The sequence below is a fragment of the Danio rerio genome, chromosome 22, assembly GCF_049306965.1.
Source record: "Danio rerio strain Tuebingen ecotype United States chromosome 22, GRCz12tu, whole genome shotgun sequence".
NCBI lineage: Eukaryota > Metazoa > Chordata > Actinopteri > Cypriniformes > Danionidae > Danio > Danio rerio.
The window spans coordinates 2,175,198-2,198,586 of record NC_133197.1 but is presented as its reverse complement, the minus strand read 5'-3'; the positions used below and the strand labels follow the sequence as shown (position 1 = coordinate 2,198,586).

General features: G+C 39.0%; 1 protein-coding gene across 1 annotated transcript; it reads right to left on the bottom strand.

Annotated features, from left to right (window-relative positions):
- Positions 1 to 722: 722 nt before the first annotated feature.
- On the bottom strand, positions 723 to 23,151 carry LOC108181079 (uncharacterized). The gene is made up of 5 exons (XM_073936758.1): positions 23,087 to 23,151; positions 22,290 to 22,399; positions 8,221 to 8,855; positions 4,696 to 4,801; positions 723 to 2,050 (listed from the first exon to the last, which is right to left on the bottom strand). Exons 1-5 carry the CDS (start codon positions 23,134 to 23,136, stop codon positions 1,032 to 1,034), a joined length of 1,920 nt encoding a protein of 639 aa, XP_073792859.1. The 5' UTR covers positions 23,137 to 23,151; the 3' UTR covers positions 723 to 1,031.
- Between the last annotated feature and the right edge of the window lie 238 nt (positions 23,152 to 23,389).

Below are 23,389 nucleotides of genomic sequence, written 5' to 3'. Positions count from 1 at the left end.
CAGTGACCTTCTTTTTGTGAGGTTATCGTGCTACCTACTGTCACCCCACCTGTGAGATCAATGTTTATTATTATACATTTGTATATACAGGACCAACAGTGCTGTCTATGAGATTAGAAGTGCTTTTATTTTGTAATTGCGCATAAACCAGCCCCCGAATTCTAGTTATTAAATTGCTTTCACTTGTTATTTCTTATAGGGTGGCTCAGTGTTTAGGAATATGGTTGCTGGTTTGAGCTGGCATTTCTGTGTGGAGTTTGCATGTTCTCCCCGTGGTTGTGTGGGTTTCGTCTGGGTGCTCCGGTTTGCCCCACACTCCAAACACATGTGATGATATGCGAACCATGGCAGTAACATATTATTAAAAATTCCAGTCAGTTTAACGCACAGGGGTCAAACTTAGTTCCTGGAGGGCCGCAGCCCTGCACAGTCTTGTTCCAACCCAACTCCAACATACTTACCTGTAGGTTTCACACAAGCTTCAACCAGTTTGATCAGGTGTGTTTATTTGGGGTTTGGAACTAAACTGTGCACCAATCCACCAAAGAGAGAAAGTGAAAGTAAAGAGGCAGAATGGAGGAGGCTTGTTCTTGATCCTCGCGCTGCAGATGTTCTGTTTAACTGTTTTCTTGCTAGTGAAGCGTTCAGTTTTTATACTTACAAAGTCGCCATGTAAATAGCAAAAGCACCATGGCGCGACACAACTGACTCTTACAAAGGAATGGGAGATGAGACTCTGATTGGTTTAATGCACGGTATGCTCAAAACACACCCAGAACTCTTTAAGAGAATAAGCTCAACCCTGTTAGACCATGCGCCAGGGCGCTGATCGAATTTCTCCGTACTTAAAATAGCAAAACTGCATTTGGACACAACCTAAATGCTTTAGCGGCATGCGCTTTAGACTTTGCGACTAGATAGTCAAAATAGAGCCCAGTGTTGCAATCAGCCAATCAATAATGACCTTATAACTTTCTAGCCACACCCTAACAACCAAGTACAGCACCCTAGCAATTGCCCACAGAATGTGATTAGCTGTGAATCCTCATGTGTTTATTAAGGTGTGTTGATCGCGTGAAACCCTTGCAACACTGAGTACAAGTGTACGGTTTCTCTCCAGTGTGAGTCCTCTCATGTGTTTTCAGATGGCCTGAATGTCTGAATGTTTTGCCGCAGTGTGAACACACAAAGGGTCTCTCTCCAGTGTGAATTGTCTGGTGTTGCTTCAAGTCTCCAGATGAAATAAAAGTCTTCTTGCAGTCAAAGCACACAAACTCTCTCAGACCAGCGTGGATCTTCTGATGTAGTCTTAAAGTTGACTGCGTTGTAAAACTCTTTCCGCACAAAGTACACAAATAGTTCTTCTCCTTCGTATGAACTCTAAGATGGATCTTCAGATCTAAAGGTCTTAAGAATGTCTTGCTGCATTGCTCACATTGGTGTGTTTTCTCTCCAGTGTGGATCAGATTGTGTCGATTAAGAGATGTTGAGTGTCTGAAGCTCTTCCCACACTGAATACACGTGTATGGTCTTTCTCCAGTGTGAATCATCTGGTGTGCTTTCAATAGTTGTATCCGACTGAATCTCTTGTTGCAATGTGTACACACGTAGGGTTTCTCTCCGGTGTGAATCCTCTGGTGCTGTCTCAATTCTGGAGCTCTAAAAAACCTCTTCTTACATGCAAAGCACACAAACTCTTTCACACCAGTGTGGATCTTCTGATGTCTTCTTAAAACGGACTGCTGTGCAAAACTCTTCCCACACTCAGAACATGAATACGGCTTTTCTTTTGTATGAACTCGAAGATGCTTCGTCAGCTCTGAAGGCCTCAAAAACGTTTTGTTGCACTGATCACATCTGTGTGGTTTCTCTCCGGTGTGGATCCTCATGTGAAGGTTGAGAGTGTATTTGCAGCTTAAACTCTTTCCACATCGAGTGCAGGTGAAATCATTTTCAGCTTCAGTCTTTGACTGAGTTTCAGTTTCACTTTTGACATGATGTTTCTCCTCATCTTCACTCAGATCTTCACTCTCCTCCTCCACCATCACATCTGAAAATAAAGTAAATAGGTTACATTTTAACCTAGGTGATACATTTAAAGGGCCATGAATCCCCCTCTGAATCAGTTGAGCCGTATTGTTTGCGAGTGTTGCTGTCAATGTTGTAATAGCAGTATGATAAAGTAAAGTTTGTAAGTTTGATGACTTGAAAGTCTCTCCTCCATCATTAAAAGTTTGCCATAGTCATCCTGACAACACAAACACTCCTGCCATCTCAAAGGAAACCCCGCCTATGCTTTCATTTGACTGAAGAATAAAAAAGACGGGGCGAGGCAGTGGCGCAGTAGGTAGTGCTGACGCCTCACAGCAAGAAGTTCGTTGGTTCGAACCTCGGTTCAGTTGGCGTTTCTGTGTGGAGTTTGCATGTTCTCCCTGCATTCACGTGGCTTTCCTCCGGGTGCTCCTGTTTCCCCCACAGTCCAAAGTGATATGATAGAGGTGAATTGGGTAAGCTAAATTGCCCGTAGTGTATGAGTGTGTGGATGTTTCCTTGTGGCTGGAAGGTCATCCGCTGCATAAAAACTTGCTGGATAAGTTGGCGGTTCATTCTGCTGTGGTGACCCCGGATTAATAAAGGGACTGAGCCAACAAGAAAATGAATGAATGAATGAAACAGACGCGACTGAAGTAACGTGTTTTTTCGCTCCAGCGCACATATCGTGCAACAACAAAATGTGAAGCGTGCAGGGCACATAATCAGCGCGTAAAACACTCGTGGCCGTTATTAAACCATTCAAAAGAAGCGCCTCTCAACACAAAAAGCACGTTCGGTGTGATCGGCCCCTTATGCAGCCAAACTTTAAAAATATATAAAATAATATTTTTTCATTGTTTAACTGATATTATTAATCGGTTACAAACTCACCCTTTTGGTTAACGGTTAATCGGTTACTCTGAGCATCCCTAGTAAACAACATTCATGGGCACGCGCTTGTCCTCTCTGTAGTAAACAAACAGTACGTCAGCTCACACGTGATATTGCAGCTACAAAAACAAAAAGACACTAAAAACAGAAATTACATTTTGGGGTGAATTGTACCTTATAAATAAAGTATGTGACACTTTCAACACCATTCGAAGGTGTTCATGTAGCTAAGCAACGAATATTAAAGGTAAAACTAGTGCGACCGCCTTAACACTTCTCTCCTGACCTTGAAAATATAATTGGCTGAATCGTAGGGATGGCTGACATGAAACTGACGTTTCGACACAGTGTCGAGATCCCGAAGCGCAAGTGTTTCGAAACACTGCACCGAAGCATGATCCGAAGCACCCAAGTCACGTGACTTAAGTGTTTAGAAACACCTGGTCACATGACTAAAGCGATTCAAAGCATGGGTCAGCTTAAAAGCGTTTTGAGACCTGGCGAATCTCCATTTGGCTGCCAAGGTCAAGGAAAATCCTGTTTCATATGGCCTAGTGGACTGTACGTGTGCACGCTGATATTGTGCTTCAATTGACGTTTTGGGTTCAAATCCCGACTTGTACAAATATTCTGAAATCATGGTTTCATGTATTTTAATCATGTTTCTGTTTTGTGTAGTCTAAATAGGATACAGCTGCAGTTACGCCCTAAATATAGCATCAGTTTTGTAACACTGTAAAACAATAATTAATATTTTTACAGTACTGTGATGGTTGGGTTTGGGTAGACATTAATAAAATAAAATAAATGGGAAATTTAATGAACAGTATAAATAATTCTTAATAATTTCAGGCCACAGTTTCTGATCTAGCAACAACCTTGTTTTAAGACCAAAACAAGACATATTTATTCACAAATTGTTTATTTGGATATCAATCCAATGTTGAAACAAAACGATACAAGAGCAAAGCATAGCCAACTGGTTTAAGAGCATTTCAAAACAAAAATATCAACCTGGCTTCGAACCCACTATCCCCGCATGGTAGTCAAATACTTTAACCACTCCACTATACAACCTGAAGGTTCAAGCATACAAAGTGGGGTTTAATGCCTCAATTTGCTCAACTGTTCTTTGCTGAAGCTGTTTCAGTGCAATACATAAAAATGACCACTAGGTGTCACTGTAGAGTGGGGTTTCGAAATGTTTCGAAACTTTGACACATTTGCTTTGACTGTTTCAGTGTTTCATGAAGCCTCGCTTTGCCCACCACTACTGAATCGTAGAAAAGCTGAATTAAGATCGTGTATGGTAAAAATCAAGATCGCAATCTTTTTTTGATTACTCGTGCAGCCCTACCGTCAACTATTCTAGCATATGTTTTATGCAGTGAATGCCCTACCAGCTGCAACCCAGTACTGGGAAACACCCATACACAATCATACACTACTGTTGGGGAAACCGGGGCACCCAGAGGAAACCTACGTCAACACAGGGAAAGCATGCAAACTCCACACAGAAATGCCAACTGGTCCAGCTGGGACTCGAACCAGCAACCCTCTAGCTGTGTAAACCACCAAGCCACCACATCACCCTTTTACAATTTGATGTTAATTTAAGAACAGTGTTGGAGCTGTAAGGTTAACTTGAGCAGGTTCCATATTCGAAACACAAAAGTTTATAAAAATAAATACAACTGATGAAGCGATTAAAGATGAATAACCTCACTGTTCTTCAGCCTCATTATTGAAGAGTAATGAATAAACACAAACCTATTAGTTCTTCAGTCTCTTCCTGTTTAATTCTGCAGGGTTCTGGATCACTCATCTTCTCACTGTCCTTCAATAAACTCTGTCTTTGTCTTTCACTGATGGCGGCAGAGCTTCAGGAGAACAAACAGAGAAATCTGATTCATTTACACTGATTGAGGAAATAAACACATTATGATGTTATATCTTGTGCGATACAATGTGATTATGTAATTTGATCAAGTCAGGTAACAGCAATAATAACTTGATGTGGAAATGTGTAGATCTGAGGACATCAGTGTAATGAATGAAGTGAAAACATTTGACATATTGATGAGCCCCAGACTATAAACAGCCATCCAGGATGAGCAGTTGAGCTGACTTCACACTGAGTGTTCACACTATGAGTTTATTATTATTTTTTAAACAATAAAAAACATGTTGTTACAGAATGAAATGTCTGTCACTTGTTTTTTGGTTATTTATGGAATAATAAAAGGAAAAGACTTTTCAAATGTAAACTACAGGGCACTAGAGGGCGCTGGTGAGATACATAGAGGGATAAAAAGATAAGAAGAAGAAGAGGAATGGGGTAGAGGAAAAAATAAAAAATAAATAAAAAATTTTCAATTCTGATCCACACTCCTAAAGAGTAGATGGCGGAAATGCATTATAAAGTTGATCGCCAACTGCCAATAAAAATCAACGAAGAAGAAGAAGCGGAAGGGGGTCAGTTTTTTTATGGAACACATGGTTCTTTGAGGCTACTTCAAACTAATAGTAATTTTGTGAAGTATTAGTTAAGAAACCTAAAGTTTTAAGCTCAATCTAAGCACCCCCATAATGTTGTAAGGGTATGATATCTGATTAATCTTGGACGATTTTTCGTGGAACCCATCATGCAGTTTCATTCAAACATTACATATGAGTTTGAAGAAGTGGATCAGTGACTTTCAACGCACTCAATGTTTTTCTTTGTTCAGAAGAAAGTACCATCATCAAACAGCTAAGACATTATATGTTTTTTCTTCTTCTTGTGTTTGGGAGAAGTTCAAAAGAGTTTGAGGATTTATTAGATTTGTTTTTGAGTGCATTGTTCAGTGAACCAGTATGTTTCCATTTGGGAAATAAAATATATATGCATAGAATAAATATTTGCTAGCATCAGTATTTCACTAATATCCCAGTGGTAACCTTTTTTTAATGTGACTGCAATGAATTAAACAATTGAAAAGTTACAATGTATATCAATACTTACTAAACTGAGTCCAACTGAGTCTGGTTCCCTCAAGGTTTTTTTTCTTCACTCCCATCAGGTGAAGTTTTTTTCCCTCTCCGCTGTCGCCACTGCCTCGCATGGTTCAGGATTGGTAGAGCTACGCATCAATGAATTTGCTCTTCAGTGTTTGAACTCTCAGTAATGATTAAATCACACTGAACTGAGCTAAACTGAACTGAACTGAACTTAAACACTAAAACCTGAACCACACTGTTCCAGTTACTATGACCATTTATGTGAAGCTGCTTTGACACAATCTACATTGTAAAAGCGCTATACAAATAAAGCTGAATTGAATTGAATTAAACTAATGACTTTATTATATGATTATTTACATGATCATGTCAGTATTCATATAATAAAGTCATTCGATTTCTAGCAGTAGCATATCTATGTACAAAAACTGAGAAATCACAAAAACAAACAGCACCATGCACCAACTTATAAAGTGTTCTGCATGATAAAAACTTCACTGCCACAGTATAATCCCAATTACTGTCCTTAACAGATCATACTTGACGATATTATAAAGACATAAACACACTAACACAGAAAAACCCAAAATCTTCATGCATATATTCCTCTCAGAGCTCCTCTCTCTGCTGTATTGTTTTGGTCAGCAGACACACAGATAGAGGTGAACTCAATGCAGAAACTAGTCGCAGATTGTCGCTTTAATAAACTGTAAAGTGTGTTTTATTGTTGTGTAAACACGAGAAAAAGCGAAAACAACTCACCTCAGCTCTGAAGGCTCGACGCTGTATAAACGCGTCAGTGCTGACGTCATCACGGCGATGCGGGAGCAACGGAAAAATCAACAAAGAAGGATTGGTGGTCTTTCTTTTTCAATGAACATTGATAAATTACCTATTAAATTAGCTAAATTCCATCAACGAGCTATATTGGCCGTATTGATGGCGCTGAACAACGCACAGCTTTAATGTTATGAGAATGCAGACATTTTTAAATTAAATTCAACATGCTTTCAAGCTTAAACATATGAGAGAAATATGGGAAAATACCTAATAATGGGATTTAATAGTAAAATATGGAAGAATCCCAGCAAAACAGAAGGGTTGTCATGTATGAAGTGTTTGTCGATGTTTTGCGAGGGAACGCAAAACATATTTGACTATCCCTGCTGAACGATCCAGCTTAACCAGCCTAGGCTGGTTGGCTGGTTTTAGCTGGTCGGCCAGGCTGGTTTAAGAGGGGTTTTGGCCATTTCCAGGCAGATTTCCAGCCTGGTCTTAGCTGGTCAGGCTGGAAAATGACCAGCTAAATCCAGCTTGACCAGCCTGGTTTAAGCTGGACATAGCTGGTTTTGGCTGGGCTTTCAGCCTGGCTTGGCTGGTTAAGCTGGTTTTAGCTCGTCATCTCCCAGCCTGACCAGCTAAGACCAGGCTGGAAATGGCCAAAACCCCTCTAAAACCAGCCTGGCCGACCAGCTAAAACCAGCCAACCAGCCTAGGCTGGTTTAAGCAGTTTTTTCAGTAGGGTAAAACTATAAAAAATATTTTTACCTATCATTTTTTGCACCATCACGTCCCTTCCGTGTCTACCTACACACAAAAAAAAAAAAAAAAACGCTAAATGTAGACAAAAAAAAACATCTTACTCAATCATGTGTGAGGTGAAGTAGTTTTTACTGGGCACTTGAACATTTAACACAATCAAAAAGCATGGTAATGTTTAACGGCTGTCAGTCATAACAAGTTGATTTTTGCCTAAAGTAATTACAATCAAGATACAAAAGTTTTTTACCAAAATAAATAAAAATGGTATATATTTTTAATAAAACCTATATTCGTATAAAATTATACAATACCCCCACTAATTTTGGGGGGTATCGTAATTAAAAACTTAATTTAAATAAAATAAGAACACCTTTTTTATTTAATGTTTACAATGCAAATCCAATTAAATCCACTTATCTTGTAAACAAAGCATATAACATCTACTAAAAGACAATGTTACTTTACAAACGGCACTGTAAATAAATCATGTGAACATTTTCATATTAGTCAATAATATAAAAGCTGAATAAATATAAATTTCCAGACTCGATGATGGAACAAAATATGTGTGGATTTCTGCGTGCGCAGATTCTGTGTGGCCCTACCTATTTACAAATGATTGGGATTTATTAACATACACACATTCAACTGTGATATCTAATGTTTGTGAATAATGTAGAGTTTTCAAGAAGGTACATTTTGTTGTGTGTTAAACTCTAAAAGAATAAGACTTCTTCAAAATGTTTAGCCTCACTGATCACATTCGTGTGTTTTCCCGTCAGTGTGCAGCAGCAGGTGTCGTTTAAGGTTTGATAACTGTGTGAAGCTCTTCCCACACTGAGTACAGGTGTACGGTTTCTCTCCAGTGTGGATCCTCGCATGTATCTTCAGTATTTGTAACTGTCCGAACCTCTTGTCGCAGTGTGAACACGCGTACAGTTTCTCTCCAGTGTGAGTCATCTGGTGCCGTCTCAAGTCTCCAGCAGAAATGAAAGTCTTCTCACACTCAAAGCACACGAACTCCCTCACCCCAGTGTGGATCTTCTGGTGTTGTGATAAATGTGACTGCCGCGTGAAACTCTTCCCACACTGAGCACATGTGAACGGTTTCTCTCCAGTGTGGATCATTTTGTGTGCGTTCAGGTTTCCCGAATGACTGAATACCTTATGGCAGTGTGAACACTTGTGGGGTTTCTCTCCAGTGTGGATCCTCATGTGAAGCTTGAGATCAGACTGGTAGGTGAAACTCTTTCCACACTGAGTGCAGGTGAAACCTTTCACGGCTGGTCTTTCCATTGAAAAATCATGTTCGGGCTTTGTGCGAGTTTTGACGTGATGTTTCTCCTCATCTTCACTCAGTTCTTCACTCTCCTCCTTCACCTTCACATCTGAGAATTAAGTAAATGAGAGGCATTTTAAGTTATTAACTGCATAAGCCATGTCAGGATGGTCATGAATAAGAACATGAGTGTGTGTTTGGCTGAAATGCGCAAGTTGTCAAACACACTCAAGAATAGTATAAACTCAACATGTTTCATGACACTTCATGTCAGTATTGTTGGGGAATTCATTGTCTTGATAAATGCTTTACTCTCATTTATATGCTTATTTGAGAGATTTCAGTATTATTATTATTATCTATTGTATTATTACCCATACCTATGGCATTATTATCAGGTATGTGTGCTTTGGTAAATAAAATATAATATCTAATATCAGATATTAGCAGAACAGCATTAATGTCACAATGAGAGGAGATTTCACGAGTTCACACTTAGCTGATGATTGAAAATAAAGCTTGTTTGGGGGGAGAGAGCCCTGAGCTTGTAAGATCCTCGAGCCTTGGGCTCCCTCCCGTTGCGGGGCGAGAGGGGAGTTTGAGCTCAGGTAGATCTCAATGACTCCCCCTCCTGGTTATTGTAGCTAAGTGTCATATATGGATGCTGAGAAGGTGTACTCAGAGCTTGGCTAAAATATTTTGGATTAATTGTTTAGGGTGCTTGCTTTTGAACTGTGGGAGAAAACCTGAGGACCCGGGGAAAACCCACGCGAGCACGGGGAAAACGAGCAACACTCCGCACAGAAATGTCGCCTGGTTTGGAAAGGAATTAAACCAGGAGCATTCTTGCTGTGAGGCAACAGCGCTAATCACTGGCCACCGTGTCGCCCGTTTGAAAGGAGGGAAAGTAGGGTTGGGTGGGGGGGTTTCTTCAAGGTGAAGGATTCGGATTTCTGCTTTCCAATCCGTCTCATCATGGACCACCGTTTATCCTTTTCATCATCATGTTTCTCAGTATTTAACTGTGAATTGATCTTAACTAATGCATTTAGTAGCTGCCTGTCTATTTTAACTTTGTTTTCAGGAAACACACAAACCAGGTCATAGGTCATGGAGATCTCTCTCTCTCTCTCCATCTGTTCCTATGACTGGAGGTCCAATACAGAGGAGAAGAAGACAGCTGTTTTAGTTGTCCTGATATATTGCCTATAATATTATAGCTGTTTGATTGATCTGTTTTTGAGTATAATTAATTTTAATGTAATTCCTTTCTGTGTGGAGACAGACTGTGTGTAGCCAAGATATTGCAGCAGACTGTTGATGGAAACAGTCTTGAACCAGCCTGATAACACAGCTGAACGTACAAGAAACATCCTTGAGTCTTTAACACAGATGGTCGTTTGTGTCTATTGTTTTCCTGGTTTAGCTTTTTACAGGTCTGAGATCAGCTCCTAATAACTTAGGGCGACCTCACCTCTAGGCATCAGGTCGCCATCCATATCTGGAGACAGATACAAGGCTTTCTTTGACGCACGCATTAAGGCCGTCCATATCTGGAAGTAGATACTATGTTTCTTTGACGCATGTATTTAGAATTGTCTATTTCTGTTGTAACCAATGAGAACTGTTTACCTGGATCCCACCCTTTCTGGACTTGTGTAAAGAGTATAATTGTTCGATTGTTGAAACTGTAAGCAGAGCGGCCTAGGAACTCATTGCGAGTGTTGAAGCTGGCTTCTGCGAATGAAACTGCAAACTATCTTCAGTAAACTTGATTTATTTTTTTTAAATCTCTGACTCCGGCTCTTCTTCATCTACCAGACTGCTCATTCTTTGGGTTAAACTGTAAACTATCCCTACAAAGGCGAAGATATTGAGATGAGAAAAGTCATTATTTATAGGGAGTTGATTGTCTAATAGGATACTTAGTCATTAGTAGGCCCACACAGAATCTACGAACGCAGAATTCCGCAGATTTTCCACAGATTTCTGCAGATTTTTAGCCCATTATTAATTCTGTTTATTTACTTGAGTAAATGTGTAAATCTGAGTTTATTCAGTTTTTATTCAGTAATTTATTACTTTTTATTTAATATATTAAGGTTTTGGTTATGATACTCCGCTGGATACTCCCAAAATAATTCCGCAGAAATTCGCAAATTTTTACCAAATTTCTCCGCAGAAATAGCAAAAAACGTCCGCAGATTCCGTCTGGCCCTGGTCATTATCTAAAGTTGGAACAGCTGTGAACAATCATAAGCACGTAATCCTCTCGAAATTTGTTTATAAATAAACTTCACTTATGGAAGCAAGACCAAAAGGACACCTGCGTTCTGTTCTGTAACTCAGGATCATTAGGGCCGGAGCAAGCTGAACTGCCGCTCTAGGCAAAGAACGGTCACACCGCCCACAACCCTAAAGTGAAGGGTGGGGGGGGGGGGGGGTGATGTTGATGGGGGTGATGTTGATGGGGGCGAGGGAGCTGTCGCGGACGCAGCCCTCTCTATTCTGCAGCCCCAGACGAGGATATAACTAAGGGCGCGGGTGATGAGGGTAGTGTCACGGACGCCGCCCTCTCTATTCTGCCACCCTAGACGCGGATATAACGGCACGGGTGATGAGGGTAGTGTCACGGATGCCGCCCTCTCTATTCTGCCGCCCTAGATGCGGATATAACTGAGGGTGCAGGTGGTGAGGGTAGTGTCACGGACGCCGCCCTCTCTATTCTGCCGCCCTAAACGCGGATATAACTAAGGGCGCGGGTGATGAGGGTAGTGTCACGGACGCCGCCCTCTCTATTCTGCCGCCCTAGACGCGGATATAACTGAGGGTGCGGGTGATGAGGGTAGTGTCACGGACGTTGCCCTCTCTATTCTGCCGCCCTAGATGCGGATATAACTGAGGGTGCAGGTGGTGAGGGTAGTGTCACGGACGCCGCCCTCTCTATTCTGCCGCCCTAGACGTGGATATAACTAAGGGCGCGGGTGATGAGGGTAGTGTCACGGACGCCGCCCTCTCTATTCTGCCGCCCTAGACGCGGATATAACTGAGGGTGCGGGTGATGAGGGTAGTGTCACGGACACCGCCCTCTCTGTTCTGCCGTTGAGCATTGTGTTTTTTTTGTGAGTCATCACTTTTGAAACAGGAAGGAAAGACCTTAACTGGACATGGATAAGACCTCTAAGAGACCCTGAGATTCTATTGGTGGTGGACAGCTAAGAGATTTAAGCTTTCTTTTAAGCAGTCACTCATGCAGCCGGTCTCTGAGGTCTTCTGGCAAAGACCTTTTAGCCATTCCCAGAACTCGTCTTAAGACTAAAGGTGACCGTGCCTTCTGTGTGGTGGCCCCACGGCTCTGGAAAACTCTCTCCCGCTAGCACTGAGAACTCTGGGAGCAGTTGAACTTATTAAAAAGCATTTAAAGACACCTTTTTGGTCAAGTTTTTAATTAACAGTATTAGTGTTTCTGTATTTGGATTTTAATTAGTTTTATTATGTTTATTATGTTCTTTTACTTGTTTTCTCTTATTGTAAAGCACTTTGTGACTCAATGTCTGGGAAAGGTGCTACATAAATAAACCTTTACTTACTTACTTAAAATACCATCAGCGGAGAAGCTAAGGGCGGTGTGTTAATGTATGAATTTGGGTGGAGTGTTAAGACAAAGAAGTGTATTTAAACTGTGTGCTAGCCTATACTCATCAGACAATCGAACGACCTGTCTCTGTTGTTACTGATGCTGCAAAAATAAACTGCTTTTGTCCCATATTCTAAACACAAAGCTAATATGAAAAATAAACTGATGAAGTACGCAAGATGAACAACCTCACTGTTCTTCAGCCTCATTATTGAAGAGTAATGAATAAACACAAACCTATTAGTTCTTCAGTCTCTTCCTGTTTAATTCTGCAGGGTTCTGGATCACTCATCTTCTCACTGTCCTTCAATAAACTCTGTCTTCGTCCTTCACTGATGGAGATCCAGAGGAATAAAAAGAGAAATCTGATTTATTTATACTCACTAATGAAATAAACCATAGTATGATGTTATATCTTGTAGTTAGTACTATATTTGATTGTGTAATTTGCTCAGTCAGCTGACAACAACAAAAATAACTTGATGCGGAAATTTGTAGTTCAGGGGTCTGTTCTTCGTACCTTGCTTAAATGATCTAAGCTGATTTGGCAGATCCTGGATCTGTTAATCTTGATAACTGATCTCTGAAGTTAGTTCTTCAAACAAGTTTGTGAAGCAGATTAGAATGTCTGGATGAATTGATGTGAGATCGCTGTGTGTGTTGTGAAGGACTGATCTATCAATCCTCGAAATCATGATAAGCAGTGCAACGATTGGCTGACGGCACAGCAGCGTAATGACATCATCTGATTAATATTCAATTATCCATGTGAACAAAATTACATCAAATTAGCAGTAAACGGTGTGTTAAATATGACACGCAATAACCTTCCACATTTGTTATGAGCTGCAGGCTTTACACTTTCATGTGTCAAGAGTATTCATCATGTATTTCAATGCATATTAATGTATTTAGTTCTACATTTACAGCAGATTTACTTCATTATAGGATAGGCCTACTCAAGTCTTTTTTAAATCGGTGTAAGGAACTGTATAAATTCATTTTGCATCAAAAATGCATTTTGATATTAGTAAAGGTGTCAATCACCGGCATATTAGTGATCAAAACACATGCATGACTGCATAAATTATCCTTTTTTTTTTTTTAAGTTAAACATTGTGCATGTACGCGTTTGTATCTAAACAATTTATATCAATAATTGTTTTCTTTGAACCACCAGGTGACAGTATTATATATATATATATATATATATATATATATATATATATATATATATATATATATATGTATGTATGTATGTATGTATGTATGTATATATATATATATATATTTAATATTTTCCAAAGTGTAAATAACTACTGAAAGAAATTATCAGCATTTTGTACATACTTTCAGTATTACCTTTGCTTGAACTGACCCGATCTAATCCTGTTTATATGAAATGAACCTGCTTCTACGCAGGTTTGAGCTACGAGAACTGTTACTATGACAACAACTCCCGGATGAGTTTTGAAAAACGAAACGATCCTGCATCATGTTAAATCGTCAATAAGCAAATCCAGCAAACGGAGTAATCCACGTACAAAGAATAGACCCCTGAAGACATCAAGGGGATAAACAGATACTAACTGATGATAATATTGATAAGCCTCAGACTGTAAACACTCATTAAACAGCCATTCAGTACCAGCAGCTCAGCTTACTTCATACGGAGTGTTTGCAGTGTAGATTTATTTTTTTAATAATAATAATAAATATATATATATATATATATATATATATATATATATATATATATATATATATATATATATATATATATATTTTTTTTTTTTTACTTTAAATATTAAGCAAATATTCATATTAATAAAGTCATTAGATTTCTAGCAGTAGCATATCTATGTACAGAAACTGAGAAATCACAAAAACAAAAAGCACCACCAATTATTAAAGTGTTCTGCATGATTAAACTTCATAAATCTGCTGCAGTAGATTCCCATTATTGTCATTAACAGATCATACTTGGCGATATTACAAACACATTCACTCATATTGTCCTCTCAGAGCTCCTCTCCGCCTGCTGTATTGTTTTGGTCAGCAGACACACAGATAGAGGTGAACTCAATGCCGAAACTAGTCGCAGATTGTCGCTTTAATAAACTGTAAAGTGTGTTTTATTGTTGTGTAAACACGAGAAAAAGCGTCAACGACTCACCTCAGCTCTGAAGACTCGACGCTGGATGAACGCGTCAGCGCTGACGTCATCACGCAGAGGCTTTCACTTTTGTGAAATCACAGACAAAAGCCCAAATTTGAGGCTAATCAGTGCTCTAATCATGCAAGCGACAATCACGCGGTGTGAATAATCAATAACGTGATTAGAGAGAATGAACAATGTGCTGCGACACCCGCGAAATACTTGAAGTGCTAATAATCTGGACCTGTGGAAAAAAGCTTGGCTCTTACCTTACAAATTGTGTGTTCCCAACAAAGTTAAAGAACTACATTTATAAGTTTTACACAATATTTACCCCACAAATGAGATTGTTTCTAAATTTGGTAATTCTAATTCAAATTGTGTCTTTTGTAAATCAAGCATCGAATCAATTGATCATCTTTTTGCCAAATGCCCACATGTTAATATGTTTTGGTCTGATTTATCTGTTTATTTTTCATCAAAATGTAAGTTTAACATTAATTTTTCCATGTGTGATATAATTTGTTACTTTTATCATGAAAAACATGACATAGAATTTATAGGTAATTTATTTATTTTATTGGGTAAATATTATATTCATAAATGTAAATTTTCTTTATCAGTACCTAAGCTGCAGAATTTTCTCTGTGACTTAAACTGTTTAATAACTACTCTACAAAATGTTTACAGCAAAAAAAAGTGTTAAAACTGTGAAATTTTATTTAGACTTTATGAATATCGTTTAATTTGATAATTTGCCTCTGTACTCAGTTGTTTTTTCTTTTTTCTTTTTTTATTTACCTTTGTACTTGTTGTCATCCATTGTTATGATTAATATGTTTGTATTGTTAAAATACAATAAAAAAAAAACAAACAAAAAAAAAACAGGCATGTTGGGAAAAAAAAACAAGACTAAAAAAAAAAAAAAAAAAAGCAGAGGCATGTTGGTCTTATTTCCATTCGATGATAAACGTGAGACTTGAAATAATCAAAAAAGTACAAAAAATAAATAAATAAAAAATAATAATAATCTGGACCTGTCTACGGTGACCAACAGCCAATCAGAGAGCAGGATACAGCACAGGGGAGAGTTCGGGGAGGAGTTTATTTATTCATTCATTCATTCATTTTCTTGTCGGCTTTAGTCTGTTTATTAATCTGGGTTCACCACAGTGGAATGAACCACCAACTTATCCAGCAAGTTTTTACACAGCGGATGCCTTTCCAGCCGCAACCCATCTCTGGAAAATTTATTTAATCGAATTAATAAAATAATAATACAAAAAGATACACTTAAACCATAGAGTAGGCACACAAACACGAAAAAAAGCATTCACACTACCGAGTCTTCTATAAATTAAAATGTTTTAAATAAACTAAACAGCCTTCCACATTTTGATTGTAACAACTTTAAACATTTACAGTATAACCACACTTCCTTTTGGAAAACTAAGAACGGTGTTTTTGTTTTAGGGCACTTGCATTTATTAATATAAAATATCCCCAAAATTAGAATATTGTTCAAAACAAATTGAATATTAGCATCTTTCCCTAATAAACCAAAGGAAATTTCATTTTTATAAAACTGGGAGGACAACTTGAGAGAAACCTTTAACCACTCAAATCAATCAGACCAAAAGGTTCTGCTAAATAAACATTCAAAAAAATAAATGTGCAGTCGTCTCAATGTCAGCCTCACAGAATGTCCAACTATTGTGATCAAATTAAAACTCTGAATATGGGTAAATATTGAATATTTTAATATGTACTTCATTAGCTTTGCGAGTTATTGGGAAGGAAAGAGACATTGTTCTTGATTTTCAAAAAAAGAAAAGACACGTTGTTTCTATTGGCTTGTGTTGGAAATTTATCTTGGGTTAATATTGATCTTATTATTGTATTAGGCGTTTCACTCTGAATAAAATCTTGTCCATTTATCACCAAATCAGGCAGATGAAGTGTGTCATTGATGTTGGTAACCACATTACTAACCATCATTAGAAATGCCTTTGGGATAGATTTCAATACCCTAGAGCTGTGGTTCTCAAACTTTTTTTCATTAAGTACCACCTCTAAAAAAAATAGTCTCTCCAAGTACCACCATAATAAACAGTGTTGAAATACAGTGGCGTAGTGGAGTATTATGATATTTTACATTTTATTAATAACACTGATCACATGTGAGGGCGACAAGGTGGCTTAGTGGTTAGCACTGTCACCTCACAGCAAGAAAGTCGCTTGTTCGAGTCCTGGCTGGGTTAGTTGGCATATCTGTGTGGAGTTTGCATGTTCTCCCCATGTTGGCGTGGGTTTCCTCAGGGTGCTCCGGTCTCCCCCACAGTCCAAACACATGCGCTATAGGGGAATTGATGAACTAAATTGGCCGTAGTGTATGAGTGTGTGTGTGTGAATGAGTGTGTATGGGTGTTTCCCAGTACTGGGTTGCAGCTAGAAGGGCATCTACTGCTTAAAACATATGTAATTGGAGGTTCATTCCTCTGTGGCAACCTCTGAAATAGAGACAAAGCTGAAGGAACAAGACGGCAGGAAAAGACGCCTTTGTAGATGAAGACCAAGCATCCACCTCAGCCAATCCGACGAGGAGTATTCAAAAACAAACAATTAGGCGGCAACATTTTAAAGCAGGGGTGTCCAAACTCGGTCCTGGAGGGCCGGTGTCCTGCAAAGGTTAGTTCTAACTCCAATCAGACACTCCTGGGCTAGCTAATCAAGCTCTTACAAGGCTTTCTAGAAACATCCTTTCAGTTGTGTTGAGGCAAGTTGGAGCTAAAATCTGCCCTCCAGGACAAAGTTTGGACACCCCTAGTTTAGAGAAAGGGCTTAAATCCCCAACAGAAAGCCAGGTTTGAGTTATGAATAACAGATCCAGATCACAAGTGGAAAAAGAGTCATTGGAAATTATCAGTTTAAATCAAAACCCCTGATGTAGAGGTCTGCATTAATATAATGGAATAAATTTCTGAATAAATGGCGGGAGCGGTCTGTAACGGGTTTAATTTGGGACGGGAGCGGGCTGTCTAGCAATATCGCTCCCGACTCCCGAGCGACCACGCGTAGGTATGTGTGTAAATGAAATAGCGCGATGCTGTGTTTAGCTTGTTTGTTGCTATGTGTGTGTGTGTGTGTGTGTGTGTGTGTGTGTGTGCGTGTATGTGTGCGCACGCGCAAATGAGAGGTAGGTGTGTAGGTGTGTGTGTGTGTGTGTGTGTGCGTGTGTTAGTGCTCGCATGCGCGAATAAAAGAGAGAGAGAGCTTTGTCTGTGTGTGTGTGCTTGGTGCTGTGTGTGTGTGTGTTTATACAGACAGCTTGTTGTAGGCTGTCTGGACTGTATAGCTGGGTGATTTTCGGTTTTGTTCTCCACCCCGCTCTTTAGCGGAATCGGGCGCAGCGGGCAGCGGGACAACAAATGCTTAATATAAGCGGGAGCGGTCGGGTTTGGGCTAAAACCTGGCGGGTGCGGGCGGGATTCAAAATTTAGTCCCGTGCAGATCTCTACCCTGATGTGTCAGATCAAGAGAAGACTCAAGAGTCGGAGAATCAACAGAAAAAAAAAATGATGCAAATTTACTGAAGATAGTTTGCAGTTTTATAGCAAAAGGGCTGCACACTCTTGTAGAGTTCGGTGGCCGATTATCTGCCTTACAGTACAACACAGCAATTATACTCTCACAGAAGACCAGAAGTGCTGTCGACTCGGGTAAAAGGTCTCGATTGGGTAAAGCAAAAACAGACACTTGGTTCTTTAAAATGGCGGCCGCGTGAAATAAGCATATAGTCTACGGCTTCGGCTTTGTATGAACTCTAAGATGTTTCTTCAGCTCTGAAGACCTCCAGTGTGGAGCAGCATGTGTTCATTAAGGTGTGATGATCGTCTGAAACTCCTCCCACACTGAGCGCATGGGAATGGTCTCTCTCCAGTGTGGATCATCTCATGCGTTTTCAGGTTTCTTAAACGATTGAATCTCCTGTCGCAGTGTGAACACATGTACGGTTTCTCCCCAGTGTGGATCATCTGGTGTCGTTTCAAGTCTGCAGATGTAATAAAACTCCTCCCACACTCAAGGCACACAAACTCTTTCACACCGGTGTGGGTTTTCTGGTGTTGTTTCAAATTTGACAGCACCGTATAACTCTTTCCACACTCAGAACATGAATAGGGCCTCTCGTTTGTATGAACTCTAAGATGATCCTTCAGCTTTGAAAAAATAAAAAATGTTTTGCCGCACTGATCACACCTGTGTGATTTCTCTCCAGTGTGGATCATCTCATGTCTTTTCAGGTTTCCCAAACGATTGAATCTCATGTCGCAGTGTGAACACGTGTAAGGTTTCTCTCCAGTGTGGATCATCATATGAAGGTGGACATCATGTTTGCTCTTCAAGCTCTTTCCACACTGAGTGCAGGTGAAACCTTTTCCAGCTGTTCCCTCCATTAAAATACTATGTTCGATCTTCAATTGAGTTTCACTTTCACTTTTGACATGATGTTTCTCCTCATCTTCACTCAGTTCTTCACTCTCCTCCTTCACCATCACATCTGAAAATTAAGTAAACAAGTTGTTTAAGAGTCTAGTTTTTATCTATACAGTCAAATAATCACGAATAAGAGCATTTGTGTGTTTGGCTGAGATGTGTAAGGGGTCAAATAAGTGATATTACAAGTCTGACCTAAAAGTTATATGCACTGTCTGGGGTTGTCAAAGTCAAAGGTGCATATCTAGGCATAATCAAATAAATGTGCATACCTAGAGGCTCAAAGACCATTGTTTCCTCGTTCTCATCTAAATTGGAGAGGGGTCTGAATGCAGACCTGGATCCAATGCTTTTTAATGGGATCACCTAACCCTCACAGTGACGTCACTCGCTCCATTTGAGTGCATTGTGTCTGACATTGCATCACTGAGTGATGGTTCATTTATTCGTTTGCTGGAAATTAGAACTTAATTTAGAAATAGTTTTGAAGCTAATCTTTGTGCTTAACAAACTAAATTAATTATGCACAGGCTAATGGATGTCTGTGCGTATAACACGTTTCCCTATCCACGAGAGTGAAAGTGAAAGTAAATAATGAGCAGGCTCATCTCTTATTCTCGCACTGCAGATGCTCTGTTTAACTGTTTTCTCTCTAGTGAAACGTTCAGTTTTTCCACTTACAAAGTCGCCATGTAAATAGCAAATAAGTTATGGCGTGACGCAACTGGCTCTTAAAGGGAATGAAAGATGACACTCTGATTGGTTTATTCTCAAAACACACCTATAACTCATCAAAAAAATAAGCTCAAGCCCGTGCACCACAGTGCAAAGCAAATTTGTTCATCCTTAAAATAGCAAAAGTGGATTCTGACACAATATTGTACATCTATTTTATTTGTATGAACTATTTTATCAAGCTTATGTATATCTATAGGATTATTTTTATATCACTTTAATTTTCTAACACACACACACACACTTAGATATATTATATAATGTATATTATTAGCATAAACAGCCCTGAGTGAGAAGCAGCGATCTGCCATTAAAGAGTTTTGACCTGCTGAAGATAATGGGCCTTATCATACACAGCGCAATAAGGCTCAAGACATGTTTTCCCTGACGTTTTGCTATTTTCAGACAAGTGCAAGCTTAATTTTCCTGTTTTCGCCATGTTGTTTAAATAGCAAACCCATTTGCGCCACTTTGTGGACTCATGGGTGCTCCAATCTAGAAAAGAGGCGTGTTAAGGTGCATTGTGGGCGCGTTGTTATTTTGAGTAATTAAAATAGACTGAGCAATAGACTAGCTGAAATCAGGTCTAAAGTCCAGCTCACTAGCTTAAAGCAAGTCTAAACTCCAGGTTAGAGCGCGTTAAACCTGGTTTATACGTATGCGTCATGTGACCAGCATAACCAATGGCGCATGCAACGCGCGTAGCTGTGCATTTATACTGCTGCGCGCTGTCTCTGTTGGTCTGCATTAACACTTCCAAAACGCTAGTGGGGCAGTGAAGTGTTAATGTTCCTCTGTGTCGAGTGTCTTCGCTGGTGTTTTGTTCTTTCGGAACGCTTCTGGGATGTACAAGTGGTTGTAACTCGCTCATATTGAGGCAGGAACCGGCGGACGAGCAACAACTTTAACTGTGAGGTAAACACAAAACAAAACTTTCCATCCGGAGCTCCTTCACGGGACTCCACACTTGTAAACAATCGTATTTTCTACATAAATATAAAACCACTGCCTTCATCTCAGGGGGCTTTTTTCAGTTTATTCACGACAACTTGCTTTTGATTAATGTTACGTAAGACTTGCGATATCACAAATATTTTGATGTCTTTGACAATTCAAACATGAGCCAAAAACAGAGACAACTGACTACACAACCCAGCAGGCGGGAATCCGGGAAAAAATCAGCTCCCCTTCATTCCTCCATTTACATTTGAATCCCCTGAAACCCTTTTGTTAAACCAACCCTCTACTCATACAGAATGGTCATTTCAAAGTCTGAATGTTCATCAACCCAAGTGACATCATCTATTATGTTTGATGTCATTTGAAATGTCTCAGTGCGACTGGTACAACGGTCTCATTCCCTCAGAAATAGACATAATCAAAGCAATAGATATATAACTTCAGGTATATTTTGAACCACTGTGAAGGGTGTGCCTTTCCTACAGGCAGAAACTCTTTCACTAAATGCAAAAGCCTTTTGTTATTCACACACCCCTTTCCTTGAGGGGATTCCTGAATTTACTACTTAAGGGAAGGTTTCTAAAACGTTTTGATCGATTCTGCTACTCAGATCAGCCCATAACGTTCAGCTCTAACGCTCCATGTTATGTATATTTTGAAGTCAGGTATGCATCTTTTAATCTTGGATTTATCTTTGAGAATTTGATGTCTTGTATTGATCTTTTATGAATTGACTGAATGAATTGGCATAATACATTTACCTGGCTAATAAATTGTTATGTTTTGAATTATTCAAACAGAGTTTGTTTTGTTATATCTAGTAGATTACGTTAAGTCCATAGCACCACAAGTCTCTTTACAGGTTAGTAATGGACTAAGACATGTTAGACGGAGCAGTGTGGCACGCTATACGTTATTCTTAGAGGTCCGATTAACATATTGGCATTAATTCAAGTACACTTAGACTGTAAAAGGCCAATAATGGGTTTTCTATTTAGAACAACAAACTATTGTTGAGACCAATCTAAATGTTGGTAAGTTAGGCCTTCATCTACAAACTTATACTATATGACTAAAATAGTTTGTCTTGATTCAGTAGATAACAGATCTATGAGGACCACGTAAAATCTCCTAAATTGAGTAAGTAGGGTTCTGCCTTTTTAGGAGAGCGGTTAATCGCCTCTGTTAAATGACCAAGCTTGTGTTTAAGAGATTGTATACTCGGCCGGTACAAGACTCAGGATGCTATAGGAATCTGAATAAATGAGAATAATATACAATAACGAATCAAAGAGAATATTCAATCATAATCTAAAATAATATTAAAGGAAACAAAATAATCTTATCGATGTTTTATAAATGGAGTCAGATAAAACAAGGATAAATATATTAATATTCTAAACCACCTCATACTAAAATTTGAGTCAGATATGTGTTAAGTTTAAAGTAAATCAACACTGTGCACTGGAAAGACCGAACATGCAGTGAACCTTCATCCACCAGCGGACACCGTCGTTGGACTAACTGGGTGGAACATACAGTAATAAACAAACACAAACCTATTAGTTCTTCAGTGTCTTCCTGTTTAATTCTGCAGGGTTCTGGATCACTCATCTTCTCACTGTCCTTCAATAAACTCTGTCTTTGTCTTTCACTGATGGCGGCAGAGCTTCAGGAGAATAAACAGAGAAATCTGATTCATTTACACTGATTGAGGAAATAATCCTTTAATTATTATAAGTAATTTGCTCAAAATCAGCTGTCACCAATGAAATTAACTTAATGTGGTTAACATCAGTATAAAGAAGGAAGGAAAAACAGGAACTACTGACATGAAATGAAAAGGATTTCAGCAGCTCTGGAAATATTAATGAATATCAGATTTTCAGGATCAGCAGATCAGCTCTTTTCATCTACTGGGTGTTTGCAATATGAACTTATTACTACTGTTGTCATAAAAATATATAGACAGTTGCGTTAATATATCTAGGTAAAGACTATACAAGCAGTAGCACTGAATACACAGAAATTAAGAAACCCTAAAACCCTTTAGAAAATAGAGAGCTCCACACACTAATATATAGTTTTCTGCATCAAAATTAATATATTTGTCGCGGTTGATTCCCATCACACATGACAAATCATACTTTTAAATATTACCAAAAAACACAGAAAAGCACAGATTTACTCATATTGTGCTTTTAGAGCTCCTCTCTACCTGCTGTATTGTTTTGGTCAGCAGACACACAGATAGAGGTGAACTCAATGCAGAAACTAGTCGCAGATTGTCGCTTTAATAAACTGTAAAGTGTGTTTTATTGTTGTGTAAACACGAGGAAAAGCGACAACGACTCACCTCAGCTCTGAAGACTCGACGCTGAATGAACGCGTCAGTGATGACGTCATTACGGCGATGCGGGAGAAAAGGCATATAAACAAATGCGAGCCAAACACTACTGATAATCCAAAACAATGGGCTTTATGGTTCTTCAGTCACCGATAAACTTCAAGTATAAGCTTTATGTGAATATTTTCAATTTCATAAGGTTCCTTTTGTATTAATAATTTAATTAGAGAATAGACCATTTCAACGTGGTCATGTCATTGGCCAATTAACTTTTCCTTCTTGTATTCAAACTATCCCATAACTGTAGCAAGA